This window comes from Onthophagus taurus, chromosome 7 (assembly GCF_036711975.1).
Source record: "Onthophagus taurus isolate NC chromosome 7, IU_Otau_3.0, whole genome shotgun sequence".
Taxonomy (NCBI): domain Eukaryota; kingdom Metazoa; phylum Arthropoda; class Insecta; order Coleoptera; family Scarabaeidae; genus Onthophagus; species Onthophagus taurus.
The window spans coordinates 32,352,651-32,376,871 of record NC_091972.1 but is presented as its reverse complement, the minus strand read 5'-3'; the positions used below and the strand labels follow the sequence as shown (position 1 = coordinate 32,376,871).

The 24,221-nt window shown below is 32.9% G+C and overlaps 2 protein-coding genes and 1 long non-coding RNA gene across 5 annotated transcripts in view; 1 reads left to right on the top strand and 2 right to left on the bottom strand.

Annotated features, from left to right (window-relative positions):
* Positions 1–8,210: 8,210 nt before the first annotated feature.
* Positions 8,211–9,457, top strand: LOC111416756 (uncharacterized). The gene is made up of 2 exons (XM_071198010.1): positions 8,211–8,605; positions 8,675–9,457. The coding sequence occupies exons 1-2, from the start codon at positions 8,258–8,260 to the stop codon at positions 9,422–9,424; spliced, it is 1,098 nt and encodes a 365-aa protein (XP_071054111.1). The 5' UTR covers positions 8,211–8,257; the 3' UTR covers positions 9,425–9,457.
* A 3,332-nt stretch (positions 9,458–12,789) lies between these two features.
* LOC111416740 (uncharacterized) lies at positions 12,790–13,389 on the bottom strand. The gene is made up of 2 exons (XR_002706594.2): positions 13,177–13,389; positions 12,790–13,109 (listed from the first exon to the last, which is right to left on the bottom strand). It is a non-coding gene; the product is annotated as an uncharacterized lncRNA (long non-coding RNA).
* Positions 13,390–13,595: 206 nt separating this feature from the next.
* The window catches only part of LOC111416776 (Farnesyl pyrophosphate synthase), a 69,819-nt gene continuing 59,193 nt past the window's right edge, over positions 13,596–24,221 (bottom strand). For all 3 annotated transcript variants that reach the window (XM_023048877.2, XM_071197961.1, XM_023048876.2), the window contains one exon: positions 13,596–14,556. In XM_023048877.2, coding sequence (XP_022904645.1) covers positions 13,777–14,556 — 780 coding nt within the window. In that variant the 3' untranslated portion in view covers positions 13,596–13,776. The remainder of the gene's footprint in view (positions 14,557–24,221) is intronic.

The window sequence follows — 24,221 nt, the reverse complement described above, 5'->3', positions numbered from 1 at the left end:
GTTTACGAACTTAAATATAAACAACTCTGATTAGGTGTTAAAAAACATTTACAATTTTAGTGCTGATTGTATTATCAAAAAATCCCTTTATCTCTCCAATTAAACAATTACTCAAAATTATTTTTAAACTGAAACTGGAAAAAAGAACTGTGTATAATGGTAAGTACTTTTTGTTTAAACTTATTCTTATATAAAACTAAATAATTATTTGTATATCAAGGCGGACAGTAATATATAATTTACATTCAAATTTAAATGTATCATATTTGTAGGTTTTAATGAATTAATTTAATGAAACGTACATTTGGCAAAACCATATAATTACAATATTACTCTTCTTTCTCATACCCCCACTCTACCTTACTAACTACCTTACTATTTCTATACCTAGCCAAGTGGCAATGAACTACAAAGCTTCGGCGACACTTTTTTGCCTTTTTAACGCCACTTCCTCTATTATTTCTTTCAACTGGAAAAACCCATTTCATGTCAGTATTTCTATATTTTTCTTCTATCTTTTCTACTTGAGCTCTGAAACTTAGCTCTTCTCTTGTTTTTCGCAGACTTCATCTATATATCAACCATATGTGTTTCTCGGTGCCTAGCAGTAAAACTGCTTTTAGGCCCAAGAAGGCTAGATATACAATAAATCAGGTGAACACCTTATCTGTCTTAATAATCTAATCGTTAATAACAATCATAAGTAATAATAATAATCGTTAATAATCACATTCATCTATGTTTCTCCACGTCTCCTTTTTTCCTTATTAATATCTTCTCTCCAACTAGGGGAGACTAGGGGAAAGCTTAAAAATAGACCATATTTTTCCACTCAGCAATATTTATAAAAAAGTGCACGAGGAACAAAAGAAACGGGCTAAAATTAATTCAAACTCTTTATTCAATGACGTAATACATATCTAAGTTAATTGGAAACTTAATTATTGCATTTACTCTTGAAGTGCTTGACTTGATAAGTTGTGGCAGTTTCAAAATGACATCAGACCTAGGGACCACTGACACGTCCAAGATATTCGGGAAAACAAAACCTGTATAGCCTTTTTTTCTCAAAAAGCTGACCTTGTATTCATCAGATCGATCATCAACAGCTAGGACTTTGCCAATGTAACATTTGATGCTTTCTTTGTACGAAACTTAACCAAAATGTAATTATCGATCTCAATTATTGTTTCAAACTCTAGGTGATAAGCCTGGCATATCAATTTCTTCATGTTGTCTAGATGTGATGAATCAGAAGAATATTTGCCTTTTTTGTTTTTAGAACCTCGATATCTGAATCAAATGAAGATGTCTCATCTTGTATTTTCTTTTGCCATTTCTTTTCTTTACTTACTTTCTTTTCAGTGTTTAATTTTGGCACCACCTGCTTTTTTTCTGATTTCTTACTTTTTGTTGGAAAGACTTGTTTTGTAGCATTTTTCTTAGCTTGTTTAATCATTTTCTCCCTTTCAATGTCTCTAATTCGTTCCTTTTCCGGCGTGTCGGTGTAAATATTGGAGCATCCTTGCCTGGATTTATGTACAATCTTTCGTGGGGGTACTCTTGGAAAAGGGCGAATATCAGCAACCGTGTAATTCTTTTCTCTCTCTTGATAATGTCAGTAGTAGCTTGGATTCCAGAAGGACCTGGCAAGTCACTTATTACATCTTGTTTTGCTACGAAAATATCTAAATCCTGAATTGTCACGGGTGTGCTGAAAGACCTGTCAGTCACCGTTGCTGCAAGGTAGTCATTTTCAGAGAAAACTTGAGAATTTAGCGGCCAAATTCCTGTTTTAGCAAACGCTTTCACGATGTTTATAATAATAAATGATAACAAGTATGGTTCACGTGAAAGTTGAGGAATGTGATTTATTTTTATCGTTGTCCTAGGATTGGAGCTCAAAAAGTCTTTGATGGTGAGTTTGCTCTACAATACAAAATAGCAGCAAGGCTAATGTGCGTCTCGTGGTTATCAACTATGAATAATATTGGATTTTCGGCACTGCAGTTCTTATGCTTCTTGATATGTTCCAACACCTTTACAAAAATTTCAGCAATCCTCCACCCAGTCATTGATTCAAAACACACGGAGCCTGGTGCTGAACCATACAGATATTCATCTTTTATTCTTACCCTGGGAAAGATGTAAATAGGAGGCAAGGAAACTCCAGAAGCCGCTATAATTCCGTAGAATGTTAATGTACCAGGTTCCTCAGAAGCCACCTGCCCAACCTGCTTCTTTCGGCTTTGTGCAATTACTTTAGGGGCCTGTAGAACAGTTGTTATTCCTGTTTCGTCACAGTTCAGAATCCGGTCTGCGTGAAGTTGTATTTCTCCATTAGTTTCCTATAATTGTCAAAAAACTGTTTCATTCCAATTTCAACTATAGCAATTATTGCGCTTGTATGGCATTTTCTGATATACTAGCTCTTTCAGTTTTTCGTATGTATATGCGAACCATTCTAGAAGAAAAATAAGTACTAAAAGCTACTTATAATAGAATAAATCAAATCGGGGTATATTCGAACAGTTCGAATGTGCCCCAGTTAAATTGTCTGAAAGTACCTCGTACGCAGTTTGTGGAAACAATAAGCTATACAATTTTTGAGGTTAGCATTCCATGTTTGCCGAAATTGAGAATGAATTCGTAGTGAAAGTTGCTTGATGTTGTATCAAACAGATTTCAGAAAATATCAGCGAAAAAATATCTAGAAGCTTAAGAAGTAAAGGGGAAAATAGTTACCTCTTGGCACAAAAAACTATAATTTTAATTTGTAGAAAGATTTGTTGAAATACCGGCAGCACCTTTTCACAGCAGCCATTAACAGAACTGAGACGACGTTTATCCGACTGTGCACACTGTTGCAACTATTTTAGGCGGTGCCCTGTCCGAATCTGCCTCACTTCGTGCTCTTCTTCTTCTTCTTTGTGGTGTACAGTACTTTCTTTAGTGGTCGATCTTGACCCAAGTCTTGTATATGCCCGTACCATCCAAGTTGGGCAGTTATTATTATGTCATCTTATTATGTCTTCATTTCTAATCCTTTCCAGATTAGATGTTCCAGTAGCTCTTCTCCCTTTCTAAAGCTTTTAGTGTTTTTTCTGTCTTATCCTTTTTAAGCCAAACTTCACAGCTGTACGTTGTTATACTTCGAATTATTGAATTGTATTCTGTATTTGTTTTCTGTTGTTACCCTGCAGCTGTCTTTCGGTTATCACCTCATCAGGTATATCCTGCTTCAATATTTTTACACCCAGGCATTTGTATAAGCTGTAATGTTGTTTTGTTTGTCCGAGATAGACAGATCTTATTGTTCTTCTCCAATACATATGTATTCAGTTTCATTAATTTATCCTCTTAAGAGGCCTACCTAGCTGGCGAAAAATTCGAAACGAGATTCCCTCGTGAACACGCTTAATGCGGCAACACCGCTCCACGTGTACTCGATCGGGCTGGCGCGCCAGGCCGATGACGACCAGGACTGTCCGATTGTCGGGTAATTCCCCGACAATCAGCGACGTTGATTTTATTCTTAGTTGAATGCATTTGAATACGAGTCGGGCCGCTTTTTGGAACATAGCTGTTATTGCTAGTATTATCATTATTATCAATTGTTAGTTAAAATTATATATTTTCACGAAAAGGGATGTTGGTGGATGCCGATCTTATCAGATTCCTCATTATAAAATTGTACAGTATACCAAATTTTATCTGTATATGACAAATCATTGAAATTATTACAGATAATCTATACCTTAGCCATTTATTGATTTATACAGGGTGATTTATCAGCTCACCATCAAACTTTGACATATGATAGCTAATCCAATTACAAAAAAAAATGTTAATGAACATATGTCCTATTTTAATTAATTACGAAATTATAACACTTTAAAGTTTTCATTTTTATATCATAATTAACTGCTACATTATTTTTAAAACACATAAATATTACAAATATTGTTCAAAATAGACTCCTTCTGAAGAAGGAATACATGCTTCACAATGACGAATTAAAGAGTTCTTCAGCCGAATTAAAATGTCTGGTTGATTTCTTGTTCCAGTAGCAGCCATTTGTATTCTGTTTAATGACTGTTTTCGTGTGTTAATTTCCACTTGATACACAATTTGTATCATATGACCCAATAAGTAGAAATCCAATGGATTAAGGTCGGGGGATCTAGGTGGCCAAGCAAATGGACCATTACCAATCCACTTGTTTGGAAAATATTTATTTAACCACTCGACAACTACTCTTCCGCGATGAGGGGGGCATCATCGTGCTGGTACCACATATTTTGAATTACATACATTAAGAGGTATATCTTCAAGTAAATCAAAAAGTGTGTTGTTCAAAAAAATCTGTAGTTTACAGCGTTCAAACGTCCATCAAGTACATGCAAACCTAGTAAATTGTTGTTAAATAATCCACCCCAAACGTTGATGCTGAAACGTTGTTGAAATTTCCTTGGTCTAATCGCATGGAGATTTTGTAATGCCCAGATATGTTCATTGTGGTAATTATTTATACCATCTCGTGTAAAACATGATTCATCTGTCCAGCGATCATTTGAAATGAAGTCATTATTTTGGGCATGTTACTACAATAACATGCTGATTATCTCCTGGCTGTAGAGCTTGAACGTTCTGTTTACGATACGGATGAAGGACTTGTCGATTCAATACGCGCCATGCAAAATGTTGACTTACATGTATGTTGTGTGCTATTCTTCGAGTGCTAATGGAAGGATTATCAATGACAGCATTAATTACAGCTTCTTCGTCCGCTACATTAACTACATGCGGTCGAATAGGATTACCTGTTTCTCAAAGTCTTCTGAAAGAATCGCTAAAAACTGAATAATATGGCAAATGATGCTGTGGAAATCTTTCTTGATATTCTGATACTGATTGTCGACCGTTTCAATTGCAAAAAAAATACACGAAAATTATATCAGCATAATACTCTTCAGTGCTATAAACGTACATTTTGAGTTTCTTCTTGTATGTAATAATTAAACCTTACACCAAACTGATATATTACAATGACAACTTTGTTTTTGTTGAATGTTTGATTTTACTGACTATTAATAAATTCGCTGCAGAAAACTTTAAAGTGTTATAATTTCGTAAATAATTGAAATAGGATATATGTTCATTAACATTTTTTTTTGTAATTGGATTAGCTATCATATGTCAAAGTTTGATGGTGAGCTAATAAATCAACCTGTATTTAAAGATTAAAAATGTTTAGACTAGCTGTCATAATTTTTGCTCTAGCAGTATATGTGGTTGAAATTATGCCACCACTTACAGAAACACCATATATTTTGTGACCCATATATAAACACCATTATTTATGGAATATAGTATATATCTCGGTAAATGTTGACTTTATAAAAACACATTTTATACAAAAGTTGTTTAATATTTTATTTGCCATAATAAGACAACATTCAATTGTTTATATTTCAGAAAACAAATGAGCAATGAATAACACTTGAATTTTTTTAAATGGCAATGTACCCTTTCGTTAGGCTCATTTGATAGAGATTGTTTTTCTCTTTACGATGATGTAAAATTTTAGTACCCTTATATCAGAAAATGTTTGAAAAAATTTAAAAATTGTTATTAAGAAAATTTTTAGTTTTTTATGAGTTAATATATTTTTTTATTATTTATATTGTATTATTTATTTTAAAATATACCTTTGGTGCTTCCTTATATTTTTATTTTGTATTTATTTTAATAATTAATCTAATAGTAGATGATCAGATAATTGTGCAAATATTCTCATTATTAAAAATGTATTGCCACATTTAGACATTGTTTTGCATTCTACGTAAATTAAATGTTTAAGTTTAAATTAATGATATACAAATTTTTTGATCTATCCGAAAATATTAATCGCTTCAGGTTTGTTTTTCTTGGGAGACACTACGCCGACGTCTCGGTTACTGAGAATACCGAGCTCCACTATGTCTCGGGCAATGTTTGGGACGGAGCAATATTTGCGATGTTGCCGTATTTATACTCCACAAGCAATCAAAACGGACTACACGTTTTAAACCCATTTTATTTAAATTTGCTGCATTTAATAAAAAAATTGAACTCTTTAAATATGATTTACTTTACATTCCACTACCTCGTGATGCATTCCGTTTTTAAAAATTTTTTAAAACGTGATTTTAGAAACGTTACGCGACATTTTTTGAAAAAACTAAATGCATCACTAAAAACTATATAAAAAAATAGAAATTTTGATGTAACAAACATACAAAAATTTTAAACGATGGCTGAATAAAATGGTATTCGTTGTTTTTGCTAATAGGTTATCCTCTTAAATTAGTTTGCGAGTCATATATTCAGCATTTTGTCATATACTTTTATGTGACTGTAAACTCAGCTGATGTTCTTGAAGGTTCAAGGTCATATGAAGGTCACGACCAATTTTTTAAATGGCACCCTTTGTTTTTGATTGCAACATCTGAATCTATGGATAAAAGTAAAACAATTAAAGAAAAAATTATCGTGTGGTTTTGACAGTACGACAGCGAAACATCTTTTGTAGATAAAATCTAAGTAATTATTTATTCAAATAGTTTTAAATATTGTTTATTTATAAAAAATGATCAAACTATACTATTAATCAACAACAAGTATAAAATTTATAACAAATGTTCAAATATTTCCCCACCCACTTCAATACATTTATTAACACTTCTACTAAAACTTTCTTTACATCTTAAAAGGTTTTTTTGGCTACAATTTCTGCATGCATTTCTTATCCGGTCTTTCATGTTTTCTAGCGTAGTCGGTACTTCACGATAAACATTATCCTTAAGGACGCCCCACAAAAAAAAATCAAGAGGTGTTAAATCAGGTGATCTGGCGGGCCAGGAAATTGGACCTCTCCTTCCAATCCATCGCCCAGCATAATTCTGATCTAAAGCTTCACGTGCAATATGTGAAAAATGTGCTGGACACTAAGTAGTGATGTTACGGATGTGAGTTTAGCGGATGAGGAACCGCATTTTTTAATTCTAATTTTGCGGATGCGGATGCGGATATCCGTTACATCACTACTGGACACCCATCATTGTGCAGCCACATATTTTGTCTTTTTTCCCTGCTTAAATCTACAAATAACGTTGGAAAGACGTCATCTAACAAATTTCGGTACTTCCCCCCAAGTTAACTAATTATTTCCATTTTTATGTAAAAATTTTGGTAAAAATTATACTTTTCCTAAATCAAATTGAAATATGGCTAATTGAATAAAATATTTTAAATGTAAATTTATGTAATAACACACTATGTAAGTAATAAATATTATTTATTTGTAAGTGAACATTTGTTCACGTTTGCGAGATAATCGCTTGTTTCACGTTAAATGGACCATCCTGTATATATTCAATTTCGTCATTAATTAATCATCTTAAATTAGTTTGCGTATCATATATTCAGCATTTTGTCATATACCTTTTTGTGACTGTAAACCCAGCTGATGTTCTTGATCATGATGTTCTTTACAGTTAAGTGTTTAATCTGCTTTTATACAGTTCTCTTGTACTTTACTGTTCTAGAAAGCTCTTTTGTTTACTCTTTTACTTACTCTTTTGTTTTACAAATACGTAATCAATAATAACTTTTTTTAAAGATCGTTGCTGTTTGTCTCCATGTAATCTTTCGGTGCTGGAAGGCACCATTTAGAACTTTTAGCTGATTTTGTTCGCATATTTGCCTTAATCCTCTACCGTTATCGTTTAACACATTCTCTCCAAAATTTCCAACTGCATTATCTGTACCCTTTTTTCCCACTCGATCATTAAAGATACCTAAAACTATTACTTCTCTTGACTTAATCTTTCGAAAAAGTAATCATTATTGCCTATTAGGTAGTCTTCATTTACCTCATATACTTCTATGTATTATTATCTAGGTATATTTGATTCTTTCATTTATTGGTTCCCATGTTGTTATAAGCTTCCTGAGTCTTCTGTTTATACCATAGACACTGTATAGATACTATTTTTTGATGATGATCAATAAAAAACGATTTTTTTAGGTTATTCAAAAATAGTATTAATAAAAACTTAAGTGCACACGTAGAATTAAGTTCAATTAAGTTAAAAAAAAGAACAAGCAAATTAAATTAAAGGAATTGGTAAATAACATTAACAAATATCTGCATTAATTAAGTTACGTACTTTCAACATTAACACACGATTTCTCTTACTTACAAAGAAGAAAGATGGTAACAAATTTAAACATATCAATTTATTTAAATCGAAGTTTACAAAAATGTTTTACTAAATATAACTTCAAAAGATGTTTAACATTATCATCAACAATTCGTAATAAATCTTGCGACATAGACACCTTTATGTCATCGCTTCCAATGATTTTTAATAACATTTGTAATCATTTTAAAAATGAATTGTATGGACTGGATAGAGAAGCTATGGAATATAATTTGCTTTTAGGAAAGAAAATTTGTGGATTATCGGTCATTCGAAATTACGAAGTTCTTGAAGACTCTGAAAAGCTAACTCAAAGGAACTTAAACCTTGCTTATAATCTTGGATGGTGTGCAGAATTTGTAAGTGTTTATCTTATAACGTTATTAATTTAATTTTTAATATCAAAACGAATCAAAATAATATTTCAGAATCATACCGCGCTTCTTATGGAAAATGATATACTAGAGAACTCAACAAGACGAAGTAATGTTCTATGTTGGCATAAACTAAAAGGAGTTAATAAAAGTACATCCGATTTTGCGATAATTAACGCGTTAATTTATCATTTATTAAAACAACATTTCTCTAATTCACCAAACTACACGAAAATGATAGAATTAGTGCGTGACATCACTTACAAAGCTCTAAACGGACAAACTTTATATACTATGATGACAGTAGGTAAATCAAATTTAACCGATTTTACCATGAAGAAATATCAAATAATCACCAAATACAAAACGACGTATCCAATGATGATTCTACCGTTTTTCTTGGCGAGTTATTTAACGGATAAAGGTGAGCCCGACTTATTTAAAGAACTGAATAATATATTTTTTAAATTGGGCGAATGTTATTATATCGAGAACGATTTCAATAATTATTATGGAGAAAATGGTAATGATCAGAACGGTGCTATTAAAGAGGGTAAATGTACTTGGTTGATTGTAAAAGCTTTGGAAAAGGCGAATTTTGACCAAAAAATGATTTTAATGAAAAATTATGGTAAAAAACATGATGATTCTGTTAAAAGGGTGAAAGAAATTTATGAAACCTTGAACATTTTTAATGATTATAAGGAGCAAAATGAAGAATTACGAATGTTTATTAATGATAATTTTGAATTGATTTCCAAACATACATGTTGTGATTTAATGTTTGATTTTAGTAGTCAATAAAATATTAATTTAAGAAAAATTAAATTTCTGTCAAAGCTTGTGATAAATGTCTAAATGAAATTTGTTCAGCAAGCAATAAATTTAATTTCCTTTCAAAAAATTCTCGTGTCATTTTGAATATCATATGAAAATTTATGATAGGGTCATGATATGTGTCATCGTGATATTGCTGGCCAAACTTGTAACGTTTGTAATGGTAATAACAAGTTAAATAAAACAGTTATAATATAACAGACATTTTATTAAATAAACAAAACATAACAATTATAGCAAGACGTACTTCTGACAGTGGAAGGTGATCATGCACCTTACTATGATGAAGATACTTGCTTCAAAAAGACATGATTTTAGACACTCAAGATAATTTAAAGTTACAGAAACTATTTAGAAAAAAGATTATCTTTTGGACGATGATGATTACTTCAATAGAATATTTCTCAATTTTTTTTCATACACGACCTGTTGGTTTAATCACTCACACAACAAATTTGCCTAAATGGAGCAATTTGTAATTGTAATTTCTATCGCAATGCTGAAGTGATAGGAAGACGTTATTCAGTGTATCACTACTCAGTTGATTAAAACATCAGTTTGGTACTGAAGTATCTGTATAGCAGTGAAAAAACCGTGATCTAGTGCATTAGTGTTAGAACGGTTAGGAGGCACTATTTTTATTGGAGTATTTGTGTAAATTAACGCGTTAACAGCTTTATTGAAGTTCTTATCGTTCTTATCAAAGTGCGGTTTTGTGTTATCCTGTTGAATAAAAATAGTTGTATGGCTATTAGACCGAGGCCATTTAGCTTCAATTGCAGGCAGAAGTTTATCCACTATCATATTTCTATATTCACTCTTGGTCACATATTCAATGACCTTCTTCCCTAGAGTCTCAGCTGGACGATTTGTGCTTCTACGTTTGGCTGGTTCTTTTTTATAAATAGCCAAATGCCTAATTTTCCATAAAAGCACTGATTACGACAATTGTGCCACCGTAGGCATGCAATAAAACAACCTTTGTGATGAATCTCTTATTTTTGCAGGTTTGATAAGGTTCTATCTCATCGTATGCAAGGTAGTACTTGTTCGATGTTTTCTTTTAATCAGAATCACGCATTGCCAAGCAGTAATCCAAACCCTGAAATTTGTTGCGATCTGTATGGAATGATTTTACTGCGTTGGTTGGAGCTTAATCAATGCAGGTTTAATTCTTCGGGGAATTATGCTTTTCTACATCTACGGTCAAGGGCGTCGCCAAGGGGCGGCAGGGGGGGGGCAGTTGCCCCCCCCCTCCCCCCAAGGATCAAATGTAGCTAGCCGCAAAGCGACCAAAGTGCGAGCAATTGACTTCCTTAAATCCTTACCTATTAATAAATTCCGCATAGCATGACAAAACGTAAATGGTTGGAATATGGTTGGTATATTCCAGGCGCCAAAAACGAGCATTTTGTAAATATTGTACGTTGTTCCCACCAAATCCAAATTCATTTAGAGGCATATTGGGATCATTTACTATAAGGCCCTTTTGTAAGTTCAAAGATATTCACGAGCAGTGCAAAAAGCACATTGAAACCCACTTCCATAAGGAGGCATTGAAAGCTGCTAAATCTTTTCTCGAAGGTGTGCCTGTCGATTTGCAACTGAACAAATATTCCTAGGGAATTATTGAAAAAAATCGCAAAATTATAAAATCTATTATTTCCTGCATTACGTTTTGCGGGTCACACGACTTAGCACTAAGAGGTATACATTATGATGAAGGTATTCTCGAGGATTTATACAGGCTGCGAATTGACGCAGGAGATTCGATTTTAAAGAAACACATTGAGCAAGGGAAAAAAATGCAAGCTACCGTTCAGTGGATATTCAAAATGAAATTATTGGTATTTGTGGAAGCGGTATTAAGGCTGATATTATGAAAAAAGTGAAAGAAGCAGCAGCATATAGTGTGCTAGCAGATGAAACAGCTGATATTTCTGGCACTGAACAACTATCGATTGGGATGCGATATTTTGACGAAGAAACACAGCAAGTCCAAGAAATGTTTGTCGGATTCACTGAGCTAAAAGATTTGGATGCGAAATCGATTGCACATAGCATAGATGAGTTTTTGACAAAAGAAGATCTGAATATAAATAAATGCGTTGGTTTTGGTTTTGATGGTTGTTCAACGATGTCGGGAAAAGACGGAGGGGTACAAGCGATCTTACGCAAAAAGTACACCAAAGCCCTCTACTTTCATTGCTCGTTCCACAAACTGAATCTAATTATCAATGATCTAAATTCACTTCCTGAAATTAGAAATGCCATGGGAACCACCAAAGATACTATAAACTTTTTTCGGGAATCAGTTTTGAGGAGGAAGTTGATCCTAATATTTCCAGACTTTGCGAGACAAGATGGAGTGAGAAACACAAAACCATCAGAGTTTTTAAAGAAAATCTTCCAGTAATTCTGGAAGCCTTACAAACATTATCTTAGGAAGGAAATAGTGCAACTTGGAAAAGTGCCTTCCAGAATTTCTTTCATTCTCGGGATTATGTTGGTAGCCAAATACTTGGCTTTGATGGAACCCGTTGTCAACGTACTCCAATCTGTAGCTTTGGACGTGGTCAAAGCCTCGGAACACCTTAAAAAGATTTTACTTTTAATTAAAAACCACCGTGAAAATCCGGAAAAAGTGACAGACGAAATTATAAAGTAAGCTACTGCGAGGAGGACATTACATCAATGCCGCGTATTAAGGGGAAACAACGTCATAGAAGCAATCATCCAGCAGAAAGCTCTTCAAAATACTGGAAGAGGTCTTTAGTAATACCATACTTGGATTCAATTATCACCTCCCTTGAAGTACGTTTTGCTGAAGAAAACACGCCATCATTTGCATTATCTAAGTTACACCCGGCGCAGATGCAAAAGATGACAACTGAAAAATCAGAAACAAACTTGTGAATGTATTGTCCAGTTTTATGATTTACCGAACATAAAGAATGAAATCGAACTTTGGCAGCAATTGTGGCACGATAGGCTTAATCTAACAAATCTTACAGTTGTTGATGTCCTAAAAGAAACAAATTCCTTCTTTCCCGTAACGGAAAAAGCATTGAAAATTTTGATCGCTTTACCATGCACGACCTGTACAGTAGAGCGATCCTTTAGCAGCCTCAGAAGACTAAAAACATGGCTAAGAAGCACCATGGCAGAAGATCGCCTTAATGGTCTGGCCATGATGAGTGTACACAGAGCTATAATAAATAAAAACCTAAATAATTTTAATGATAAAGTGGTTGAAAGTTTTGAAAAAAATTCCCCGCAGGTTATGTTTTAATTAAATATTATTTTTGTTAAAATAAATAATTATTACTGTGTTTAAAAGTTTGATTTAGTTATTGTGCTATCGAGGGCATGTGCAGTTTTATACATTGATATCAGAACCGTTCTTAATACAATCGTCATCGAGGCAAAGACTTCCAAAGTGTAACGCTTCATGCTTTCGACTGTACCAGGCGTTCATATTTTTTATCCTCCATAATATTGCCCCCCCTTAGTCATAAGCTGGCGACGCCCTTGTCTACGGTGTTTCGTTTCCTGCCAACTTTTCCAGAGTTTCGCGAATTTGTATTTGCACATACTGACCATTCACGTAAGGATTGCTGTCCTCGATGCCAAATTCGACTTATAGTTTTCTCTGAAACAGAATATCGAGCAGCCGCATTTTTTATCAAACCATGTTTCAGTCCACCATTTATACTTACCTCTAGCAAATAATAGTATACAGTTTGGTACATTTCTTGCGTTAGATTAGGCCTTTTTCTTTGTGCTGCAATATCTGAAACTTCTTTACGTTCCATTATGTGACCACGCCGGTCTTTCAAGATTTTTAAGTATCTAATCAAACGTCAAGTTGAGTCAATTTTGACATTATAATTATATAAATTATATAATATTATAATATTTATTCTACCTTGAACCCGTGGTAGAACAATGAACGCACCAAACTGTTAATAACAAATATGAAAGCTCAATTCGAGTTGGAAACATTTACACATTTTAATTAGTTTTAAAAAGTATTAATTAATTATTTTATGTAATAGATAATGTATTACCAAATTAGGTAAAATTTGTTCCAAAGTTCCTGGCTTCAAGAATTACAGTGTTATATGTCAATAAAATGTTATTGTTAATATTTTTATTTGAATATATATTCATTATCCAAAAAGTGCAACAGTACAAAATATATAAATTTAAATGTATTGCTTACAACATGATTATTATTATTATTACACCTTAATAATTAAAAAAATACAACTTTTTGGTCAAAACCAAATCAGTCCAAATTGAATTATAATACTTCCTCAATTATCCCTCTTATACAATTTATCCAAAACCTTAAAGAACAAATTATGCGGAAGACCTTTAGATATTTGCTGAATATGAGTTTTTATTAAATTAAACGTTTCTTCTTCGTAAATAGCGTAAGTATTTGGCAACCCAAGTTCTTCGTATAATCCCTTAACGATTTTAATATCTTCAGGATCCGTTTTTCCATAATGATCTTCCAAGATCTTTTTTTGAGCTGGAGTAGCTCTTTGTAAAGCTACGACAACCAACCATGTACATTTTCCTTCTTGAATATCTCTACCAACTTTCCCGGTAATATTCGAATCCCCAAAACAATCCAAAAAGTCATCTTGAATTTGGAAAAATTCACCCAATTCTAATAAAATCGTTTTTGCCTGGCGATGCATTTCAGGATCAAATTTATTAGCAAGATACATCCCCAACGCAATCGGAAGATGAAAAGTATAATACGCAGTTTTGTACTTTACAATTGAATTGTATCTGCTCATCGTAAATAATTCTAGGTTTGGACGTCCATCTTTTAAGCTCATAGAGTCCAAGGATTGTCCCATTACGGTTTTCATGGTGATTTCGTGAATCAGTTCGATTACCGGTATGTACATTGGCAGGTGGGAAAAATGTTTCTTTAGAAGAACGTACATTCCATTCTCTAATAAGAGACTGTCGTTTATTGCGTTCAAACCAACTCCTTCCTTTTTGTACCAACACGGTATCCCACGTCTTGTTTCCGATCCATCCATTACATCATCCACAATTAGAAAATGTGCTTGAAGCTGAAATAATAAAAGAGAAAAAGATTAATTCATTGAATAACTGAGGATTTAAACAAATTTTTAGTTTAACGTCATATCTCATTGTTAAAAAGTTAATATAAGTAAGTTATCTACAAATATATAGTTATAAAGATGTTTTAATTCAAGAAATTTAATTGTAATGTTGTACTATTTTTTGGGCACTTGTATATATTCAAAATTATAGAGATAATGTTGCACCTTTTTTTATTTATTTCTTTTTATTACAACTATTGCCATATCAATACAATATTTGACAACACATAGCTGTAATGCTCAGCTTAATTCGTACAGAGAAAGTAAAATTGCTTAATTAAGCCGAGTTCGATTACGGCCGTGGTCATACAGTTGATCTAATATTGGACAACACACACTGTAATGCCTTGGATTTGGACATTATTTAATTCGTAAACTGTAGTGTAGTAATTAATTATAAATAATATATATAATAGGGGCGTTGTTGTCGATTATCGACAAGTCAATAAACAAATTCAAGACGACAAATTTCCTTTGCCCAATATTCATGACATATTAGATTCGCTGTCTGGTGCGATTTATTTCACGCATTTAGATTTAGCGCAAGGTTACTACCAAATAGAATTAGATTCAAAAAGTCGACCAATAACTGCATTTTCTACTGATAAAGGACAATATCAGATGAGAAGATTGCCCATGGGGTTAAAAATAAGTCCCAGTGCGTTTTCTCGAATCATGACAATTGCTATGTCGGGGTTATGTTCAGAATCTTGCTTTGTCTATTTAGATGATTTAATACTTTTTGGTAATAATTTGGAAACTCACAATAAAAATTTAATAAGAGTGTTTGAAAGATTGAGACAGGTAAATCTGAAATTAAACCCGATAAAATGTGAATTTTTGAAAAAAGACTTACTTTATTTAGGACATTTAATTACGGCAGAAGGCGTACTGCCAGATCCTGATAAAATTAAAATTGTAGAAAATTACCCGGTACCAAAGAATCAAGATGAAGTAAAGCGATTTGTAGCATTTACTAATTATTATAGGCGTTTTATAAAAAATTTTGCTGCTATTGTTTTACCTTTAAATAAACTGACGAGAAAAGGCGAAACGTTTAATTGGAGTTCTGAATGTCAAAATTCGTTTGAAAAATTAAAGTACTACTTAATTAATCCTCCAGTATTGCAATTTCCAAATTTTTCAACCGAAAATGAATTTATGTTGAAGACAGACGCCTCAGGCTTTGCTATTGGTGCAATTTTATCAAACTCAAATGATAAGGTAGTAGCATATGCTAGCAGAGGTTTAAACAAATCAGAGAAAAATTACTGTACCATAGAAAAAGAGCTTTTAGCGATAGTATGGGCAGTAAAACATTTTCGTCCTTATTTGTTTGGCAAGAAATTCAAAATTTATACAGACCACAAACCGTTAATTTATCTTTTTGGAATGGCTAACCCATCAAGCCGTCTTACAAAATTTCGTTTAATTTTGGAAGAATACGATTTCGACATTCATTATATCAGAGGAAAAGATAATGTGGTCGCTGACGCATTATCAAAAATCACAATAAATGACTTAAAAGAACTAAATAATCAAACAATTTTAGTAATGACCCGGTCTAAGACAAAATCTTTGCCGGAAGATCATCAAATTGAAATTTCTGCTGAAGATAGGCTTGATCACCCTGGCTTCGTAGAATTATTGAAAAGACCAAAACAATCAATCGAGTTGCAACCGATAAATCAAATTGAATTTGACAAATTAATAAATAACAAAAAAGTATATATTGTTTATAAAAGTAAATGTTTAATATATGATAATAAAATGTGTACACTTTATATAAAACAGAATTCTTTATCATCGACAAACTCAGCTGCGTCGTTGAAGGAACTGTTTAATTTATGTTTTGATAATAATATTAATGATATAGTAATTATAAAAAATAAAATGACTAGTCAATTTATTAAAGAATTAATAAACTTTCAAGATTCGTTTAAAAAGGTAAACATAAATATATCTGTCGTAAAGGGCGTGTCACACGTTCATAATAAAGAAATTCGTCAACTTATTTTGAATGATTTTCATATGTTACCTACCGGAGGACACATTGGTATAAAACGTATGTTTAATAATGTCAAAAAATATTATTTTTGGAGCAGTCTTTTCAAAGACATAGAAAATTTTGTTAAACGTTGTGATGATTGCCAGCGTTATAAACATGCAAAACACAACAAAGAACCAATGAGTCCACAATGACGATAATAAATATATATTGACGATACAATGTGACTTATCAAAGTTTGTGGAGTGCTACCCAATCAGCAATAAAGATGCAGAAACTGTCGCAAAATGTTATGTTCAAAATTTTATTTTAAGATATGGTATTCCAAAAACTATTGTAACTGATCAAGGTACGGAATTTATGGCCAGTACATTTCAGGAAACATGTAAATTATTAAAAATTAAACGTTTAAATTCAACAGCGTACCATCACGAAACTTTAGGTGCCATTGAAAATTCACATAAACATTTAGGAGCTTATTTAAGAATTCAATCGAATAAGTATCCAGACAGTTGGAGCACTTGGGTACCTTATTGGAGTTTTTCATATAACACAACTGTTCATTCATCAACTAATTATAGTCCCTATGAACTTGTGTTTGGGAAAAACCCCAGTTTACCATCAAATTTATTGCATGAAGTAAAGCCAATATATAATTTTAACAACTATGCTATTGAACTTAAATATCGACTTCAGAAAGCATGTAAGGATGCTAGGTCAAATTTAATAAGCTCAAAAAATAAACGGACTGATTCTTATAATAAAAACTTAAAGGAAATTAATTTTAAGGTAGGAGATAAGATTTTAGTTAAAAATGAAGTGGGAAGTAAGTTAGAATCATTATATAAGGGTCCATATACAATAGTAGAGATGAAATCGCCGAACGTAGTTATTAAATTAAACAATAAAATAATCGAAATTCATAAAAATAGAGTTAAGCAATATTATGAATAAAAAAAAAAAAAAATTTTAGAAGAAATTTTTTTTTATTTCCCCCCCAGAGGTGTAGTGTAGTAATTAATTATAAATAATATATTAATTTAATGGTTAAGTAGGTTAAGTATTCTTTTGTGCGCTATTGCAAATTCTTCGTAATCGATCATAATAATGTAACATAATCACTTTTCGTTATTAAAAAGCGGTCATGATTGCGAAGGATGAGTAGTAGCAATCAATACATTAATGTAATCATATTTTAATAAACATTTATTCTTACATCATGTTTCAATCAAAAAATCCTGAACCATCGCAAAACATTTTACTGCTGTAATTAAGAAGTTTATCAAGAAAAAAAGAAGAAGAGCTAAACAAAATCAAGGATCCCGCGTAGTAAACACTTTAACAAATAATTGATGAGAAATAAGTCACCTAATATCGACAGATAATTTTTATCTGGATTAATTCTAGCAGACGAGTTTCTAAAAGAAAAATTAACATCAATCGGAACAGTGCGCAAAAATAGAAAGAAATTACAATATTCGTCTCATTTTCTCCTTACCACACACTTAACGTTAGTATCTTATTTCTAAATAATAAAAAAGTTTTGCTTTGCTTTACTCCTCACGAACATGCCATTGCTGATATCATTCTGGTATGCAACAAAACGAAAAGTGGGGTTTGGAAAAAACATATCGAAATAAAATATTTCTACAAGATTGGGGAATAGAACTTGTTAAGTCACAAATTGAAAGGAGAAAGAACAAAAAATGTTGAAGTGGAGAAATCGAAAAATGGAGGAAATTTTAGAACATTTATTGGCAAATGATTTAGATGCAGATAAATTACAGTTACCAAAATATGATCGTGCTGTTGAACTTGATTCTGATGAAAAATTGGAAGTAGATTCAACAAAATTTTTTGTAAATAATTATACAGTTTGAGATGGTACAATTTAGGCAGACCAACTAATATAACTTCGCAGATTTTTATCCCATAATATTCTCAGATGCTCTAACACTAGACCAGCACACAGATATAAAAATTTTAATGTCAGCAGAAATGTGTGATATAATAATTCGTGAAAGCAATAGAAAAGCAACCCACTAGTACGAACATGCAGAAAACGAACATATTTGAAACATGCAGAAAATCCAACAAAACCTACTATTACATCTTCATTTGACACTTATCTGAGAATACTCTTGCTAGCTGGTGTTATAATATCTTAGTTTATAATTATATATTAAGAGTAAATTTTCACGATTACCAAACAATTCTAGTCCAAAGATTATCTATTGGAGTTGACCTTAATTGTTATCTGCAGTGTCCAACACCTAAAAAAGTGTTGAAGATTCAGAGGACATGGTTACATTCAGACGAAGCAGACATATTAACATAATTAGTCATACATCTGAAAGTAATAATGAAATGGACCAGAACAGCGATTGGCAGAATGCCACCCACAAAACGACATCTATTCCAGTTCCATCTAATCTTCTACGGGAGACAAGGTGCGGACTTTGTAAGTTCCAAGTGATTGCATTACACTTCTGCAGCTTTTTTAATTATTTTTTACGAATGAGCTTGTTATACTCTGTTTTTAAACCAGGAGGAGTATTTTAAATTTGTCACCAGATTGACCTTGCACGTGATTGGTTGAATGCGAGGAAGGTTCACACACAGGCAATTTTGAATTTTGATTTTGAATTTGAAGGTTAGATTATTGATAATTCGACAGTTCGTGTTATTGTTGTAAATTTATAGTTTTTAGTATAGTAAAATAGCGACAGAAACAAATTTATAAGTTCAAAAAATAATTAGCAGCAGTGAAGTCTCTGTACACTCATTATGGCATAATTGATATAATATTACTGTTACTGAATTAAAAGTATTCCTTGGTATAATTATCAACATGGGATTGATGCCTCAGTATTAGTGATGTAAAAAAGTAACAATTCGTTATACGAGTACTCGCTACTCCGCGAGATCCGAAGTAACTGTTACCGTATCACATCGGTACCAGTTACTTTGGATCTAACAGTTACTTTTTCCAAAGGCCAAGTATTGTTGGATAGGCGAAATCGACTTAAAAGTCGAAATGCGCAACAAAATTTATTTTTACATTGCAATAATAAGCTGTAATATCTTTTTTGTAATTCGCTACGGTAATGGAAGCTATAACAGTACTCAAACGGGTGCTGTAATGAGACTCTTTACAGCATCCGATGCTGTAATGAGATTTTAGTAACATTTTATGGAACCAGTTCAAGTTGGTGACATTGGGTCATTAATTTTTCTAGTTGTCAATGTAACAATTTTTGTCTATGGATGTTTAAACACGTTCTTAGCATCGAATACAAGGTCCACAATGATGAGGACATTGACTCTGAGCAATTTTTCTTATTTTGGGAGGTGTACATCAAACATTTTTTTCAGGTGAATATATTTTGTGTTTTGACAGTTTCTAATTGTCAATTCAAAGTTTCTATTTCCAAGTATTCCGGTGTTACCAACTGCTACATACCTATTTCCCTACATTGCCAAAATTTACTTTATTTTTGTTAAAAAAAAGTATAAAAAACACGTTTCATAAGACTTAAAGCACTCATTCATTAAAAAACTCGTGGCTTCGCCACTCGTATTTCAACTTGAATTCGTGCATTTCAAGCGTGTCTTACGAAACTTGTTTTTTAATATATTATTATCTACGACTGCTTGGATAAGTCATCATTACCGCACTCATTTGAGGTGATTTGAGTTACGTAATGAAGTTCATTACCGCACTGGTTTCATTACGTAACGCATTTTTAGCCTAATCACAACAGACATAATTTATTGAAACGAGCAACAATACAAAAGAAAAAGTGCTATCTACTTACAGAGAAACAATACTATTTATTATAAACATTAATTGTTATGTTTTTACATTTCGAAACACTTATTCCAGATGAGTAAATATGTTGTTGAAACTGACATTTCAAAACTGTCAACAATCATTTCAAAATATTTTTATAAATGTCAAATAGACTTTTTTAAAGAAATTGATTTTTTAGTAATTTTTAGCAGTCGTAGATAAAATGCTGTATATCACACGTGGGCTAGAGCATAATTACAGTACTCGTGTGATTACACGACTCGGTCTACGACCTCGTCGTGCAATTCTCTACACTAGTACAGTAATTATGTTTCTAGCCCACTTGTAATATAAATAACTATTATTGTTGTTTTAATATTTTTATTTTATTTTATTATTGCTTGTTTTATAGAAGAAGTTTTGTTTTCCATTGTTAATGTGTTACTACTTTCAAATATTTTTGTTATATAATAAGTGAACCGTAAGTTATTAATAATTAAATAATAATAATTAAGAAAAATTCTTCGTTATAATATGCAGTGAAAAAGTAAATCCCATAACCTACACTTTATTTTTTGATATTAGTGCACAGTGCATAATAGCGTAACAAACACAATATAATATACGTACAGTATTTGTTTTCAAAAATAAGTGTAATATAAAATAAATTCATATAAGTATGTAGTCCAACTAAAACGAGTAATCGAACCTCGAGCGCAAACTAGTACTGGAACCTCAAGCGCAAACGATTACTTGTAACGAGTAACGAGTACAAAGTAACGAATACTTTTTCTGAAAGTAACGGATAGTTACAAATACTAAAAAGTAACTAAACTTTACATCACTACTCAGTATCAAAGATTATTGGAGTAAAAAATTCCACGTATACATTCCATTTTATAATAAAATTTTTAAACGTAAACGATTTCTACAAATATTTTGGGCAATGCATTTAGAAACCATGCCTTAAACGGACGATAAGGAAAGAATTTCTCTAGATAAAGTTGTCTATTTTCTTAACTATTTGGACAAAAAATTTAAACAACATTTTGTACCAGAACAGAATACCTATGTAGATGAATTCAAAAGAAGAATTTCACAAATGGGGACTTTGTCTGTACGTATTAGCTTACTCATCATGCGGATATTTATACACATTTTTGCCATATTTTGGACAACAAACGACAAACGCAGTAATTTATCCCGATTTACCAGTCACAAGCCGGATTGTTTTACATCTATATAATAATCTACAACAATTAATACCCGAAGCAATAGGATATTTTTTTCCGATATACTAGCATCATACTTGCCAAACAATTGCTCAATTTGCAATGTCATTTAATGGGAACGGTTATGACGAATAGAAAAGGAATACCTTTCTGGATGAAATCACCGAAATTAAGAATTGGGGAAACAATTGCTTATCGCAAACATGAAATATTCTTGCTTTCATGGCGCGATAAACGTGTCGTATCTATGCTGTCAACGTGGAGAACGTCAAGATCCCAAATTGTTAGAAATAGAAGAGTTTTGGATAATAGAACGCAACCAGTTTTCAAGCCAAGTAGAATAGTACAATATAATAAAAACATGGGAGGCGTCGATTTAGCAGATCAATATACTGCAACCTCTACTACTTCCTGCGTAAAACCCTAAAATGGTAGAGAAAACTTTTTTTCTGGGGTTTGGAAGTATCTATCATCAATGCTTATATTTTATACAAAGCATCTCCTACTAATACCATTAAAACGTTTATCACAAACAATTCAGATAAAAACTGTTGCTTGAGCTTGTGGGGGACATTCGTATAACAGCAAAACGTGGACGACCATCATCCAACGACTAGACGGAACGTTACATATAATTACACTGCATCCCCAGCATAAACACAAGGATTTTACAGTTTGTTCTAACCGAAAAGTTCCAGGTGGTAGAAAAGATAACCGACTGGGGAACTCGGTGCGGACCGGCTGATACGAACTTGCAAATCCAGCGCGGAATGAAGAGAAGAATGTAGAAACTGCGAATGTAGCGCGGACCGCAAAGGGTTAATATCCGGCCAAAGTTAACTATCCGGTATCCGGCCAGATTTAAAAAAATTGCCATATACCAGATTGTTACCGGATATCCGTTCCATCATTACCCCTAAACATTTTGGAGAAAACAACTTTTATCATTACTATCAAACTTCAAATTAAGTAGATGATTTGTAAAAATTTACATAAATTAGAGAGGTCAACCTGGAATCTTATAATTTGGTAAAACCTAACCTTAAACGTTCTTTTATAACTTGAAAAAGTTGCATCCTTTGGAGAAAACAACGTTTTCCTTAAATTTTAAAAAATTTCTATGCAGGTGTTCCTGTAAGTCGTGGCATAATTTTAATCACAAATACTACAGTTAAAATGATGCTGATTCGTGTAAAAATTTTTGGTCTAAACCCATAAATGGCTAAGATATGAGCTTTAATATTTTCAATATGATTTGTCTTAGAAAGATAAAAATTGACAAACAGTGCTATTTTATCAAGAAAAATCGTTTAAGATCGCTTTTTAAAATATGTAACCACGGGATCAATGCTATACAGGCTGTTCACAAAGATTATTTCCTTAAAACTTTTTTATTATGTCATAAACCCTTAAATTTTACAACTGATTCCAAAAGCCTATTTCATTTTAAAATTATTTTCGCGGACTAACCCCACTGCAGCCATGGAAAACATGTTTAACCTAACGCCACTTCATTTGTTCATCCAAGAGGTGGCACTGGTGACCATGACTCGACTGCGAACAGCAGGAATTCTAATGGGTGAGAGATATAGTAAAAATGCCATTCTCTGGAATGAAATGGTGGACTACTCACCAATTCTGGAATGTATAACGAACTTCACACCCTTACAACACATTTTTACGAAGAAATATCTCACCCACCCAAGTTCCACAGAAGTAGAGGTAAAAAACAGCCTTACAATTAACACTGATGGTTCAAGGAGACGGGAAGGAGCTGGAGTTTCTCGTACGATCTCCGACTCCACGTATCTGAACCTCTCGGTAAAAGTACCACCGTCATACAGGCGGAGTTAATCGCCATTCAACTTGCTGCTGACGTTATTGAGAGATCCAACTTGGTAGGTAAGACTTTTACAATTTACACTGGCAGTAGACAAGCTATTTTAGCCCTGAGTAGAATAACAATTACCTCAGGACTTGTTATGGGTTGTCATCTGACATTGGAGAAGGCCGCAGTGCATAACTGTGTTATACTTCAATGGACAAAAGGACACTCGACTTGTTCAGGTAACAAGCACGCTGATAGACTTGCCAAAAGGGCTGCCAAGCGAGCGCCATGTTCGCCTGAACCGATAATCGCTTCGTCCTTATCAACTCAGATTGAGATAATTAAAGATTTGACCCACAAAAAGTTTATGAACTGGTGGGATAGGGTTAAGAGCTGCCATCTGTCTAAGGAAGTATTACATTATCCCTCAGCAAAGGCAGCCTTGTCTTTCGTAAGGCTTAGTAGAAACGCTCTACGAACTGTAACGGGACTCGTCACGGGTCACTGTAAGGTAAACAAGCATCTTTATAACCTTAAGCTTGCTGTTAGTCCTCTCTGTCGCCTCTGTGAGGAGAGCGAGGAGACGGTTCGACACATCTTGTGTGAATGCTCCACTCTGCAAGACCTCAGAATGAGAGACTTCGGAAAGGTACACCTCTGAGCTGTACCCTAACCGTCGGAAATTCCTTAGGCTGGTTGATGTAGCCGGAGAAGGTGCAGGAGGATGTACAAAGGGCCCGTTGGAGCCTA

What these genes read in the sequence shown, in the direction of transcription:
- LOC111416756 (XM_071198010.1), top strand. Translation starts at nt 8,258, where the DNA reads ATGGTAACAAATTTAAACATATCAATTTATTTAAATCGAAGTTTACAA. An exon ending in TTGGATGGTGTGCAGAATTT is followed by an intron (nt 8,606 to 8,674) that starts GTAAGTGTTTAT and finishes ATAATATTTCAG; the next exon opens with AATCATACCGCGCTTCTTAT.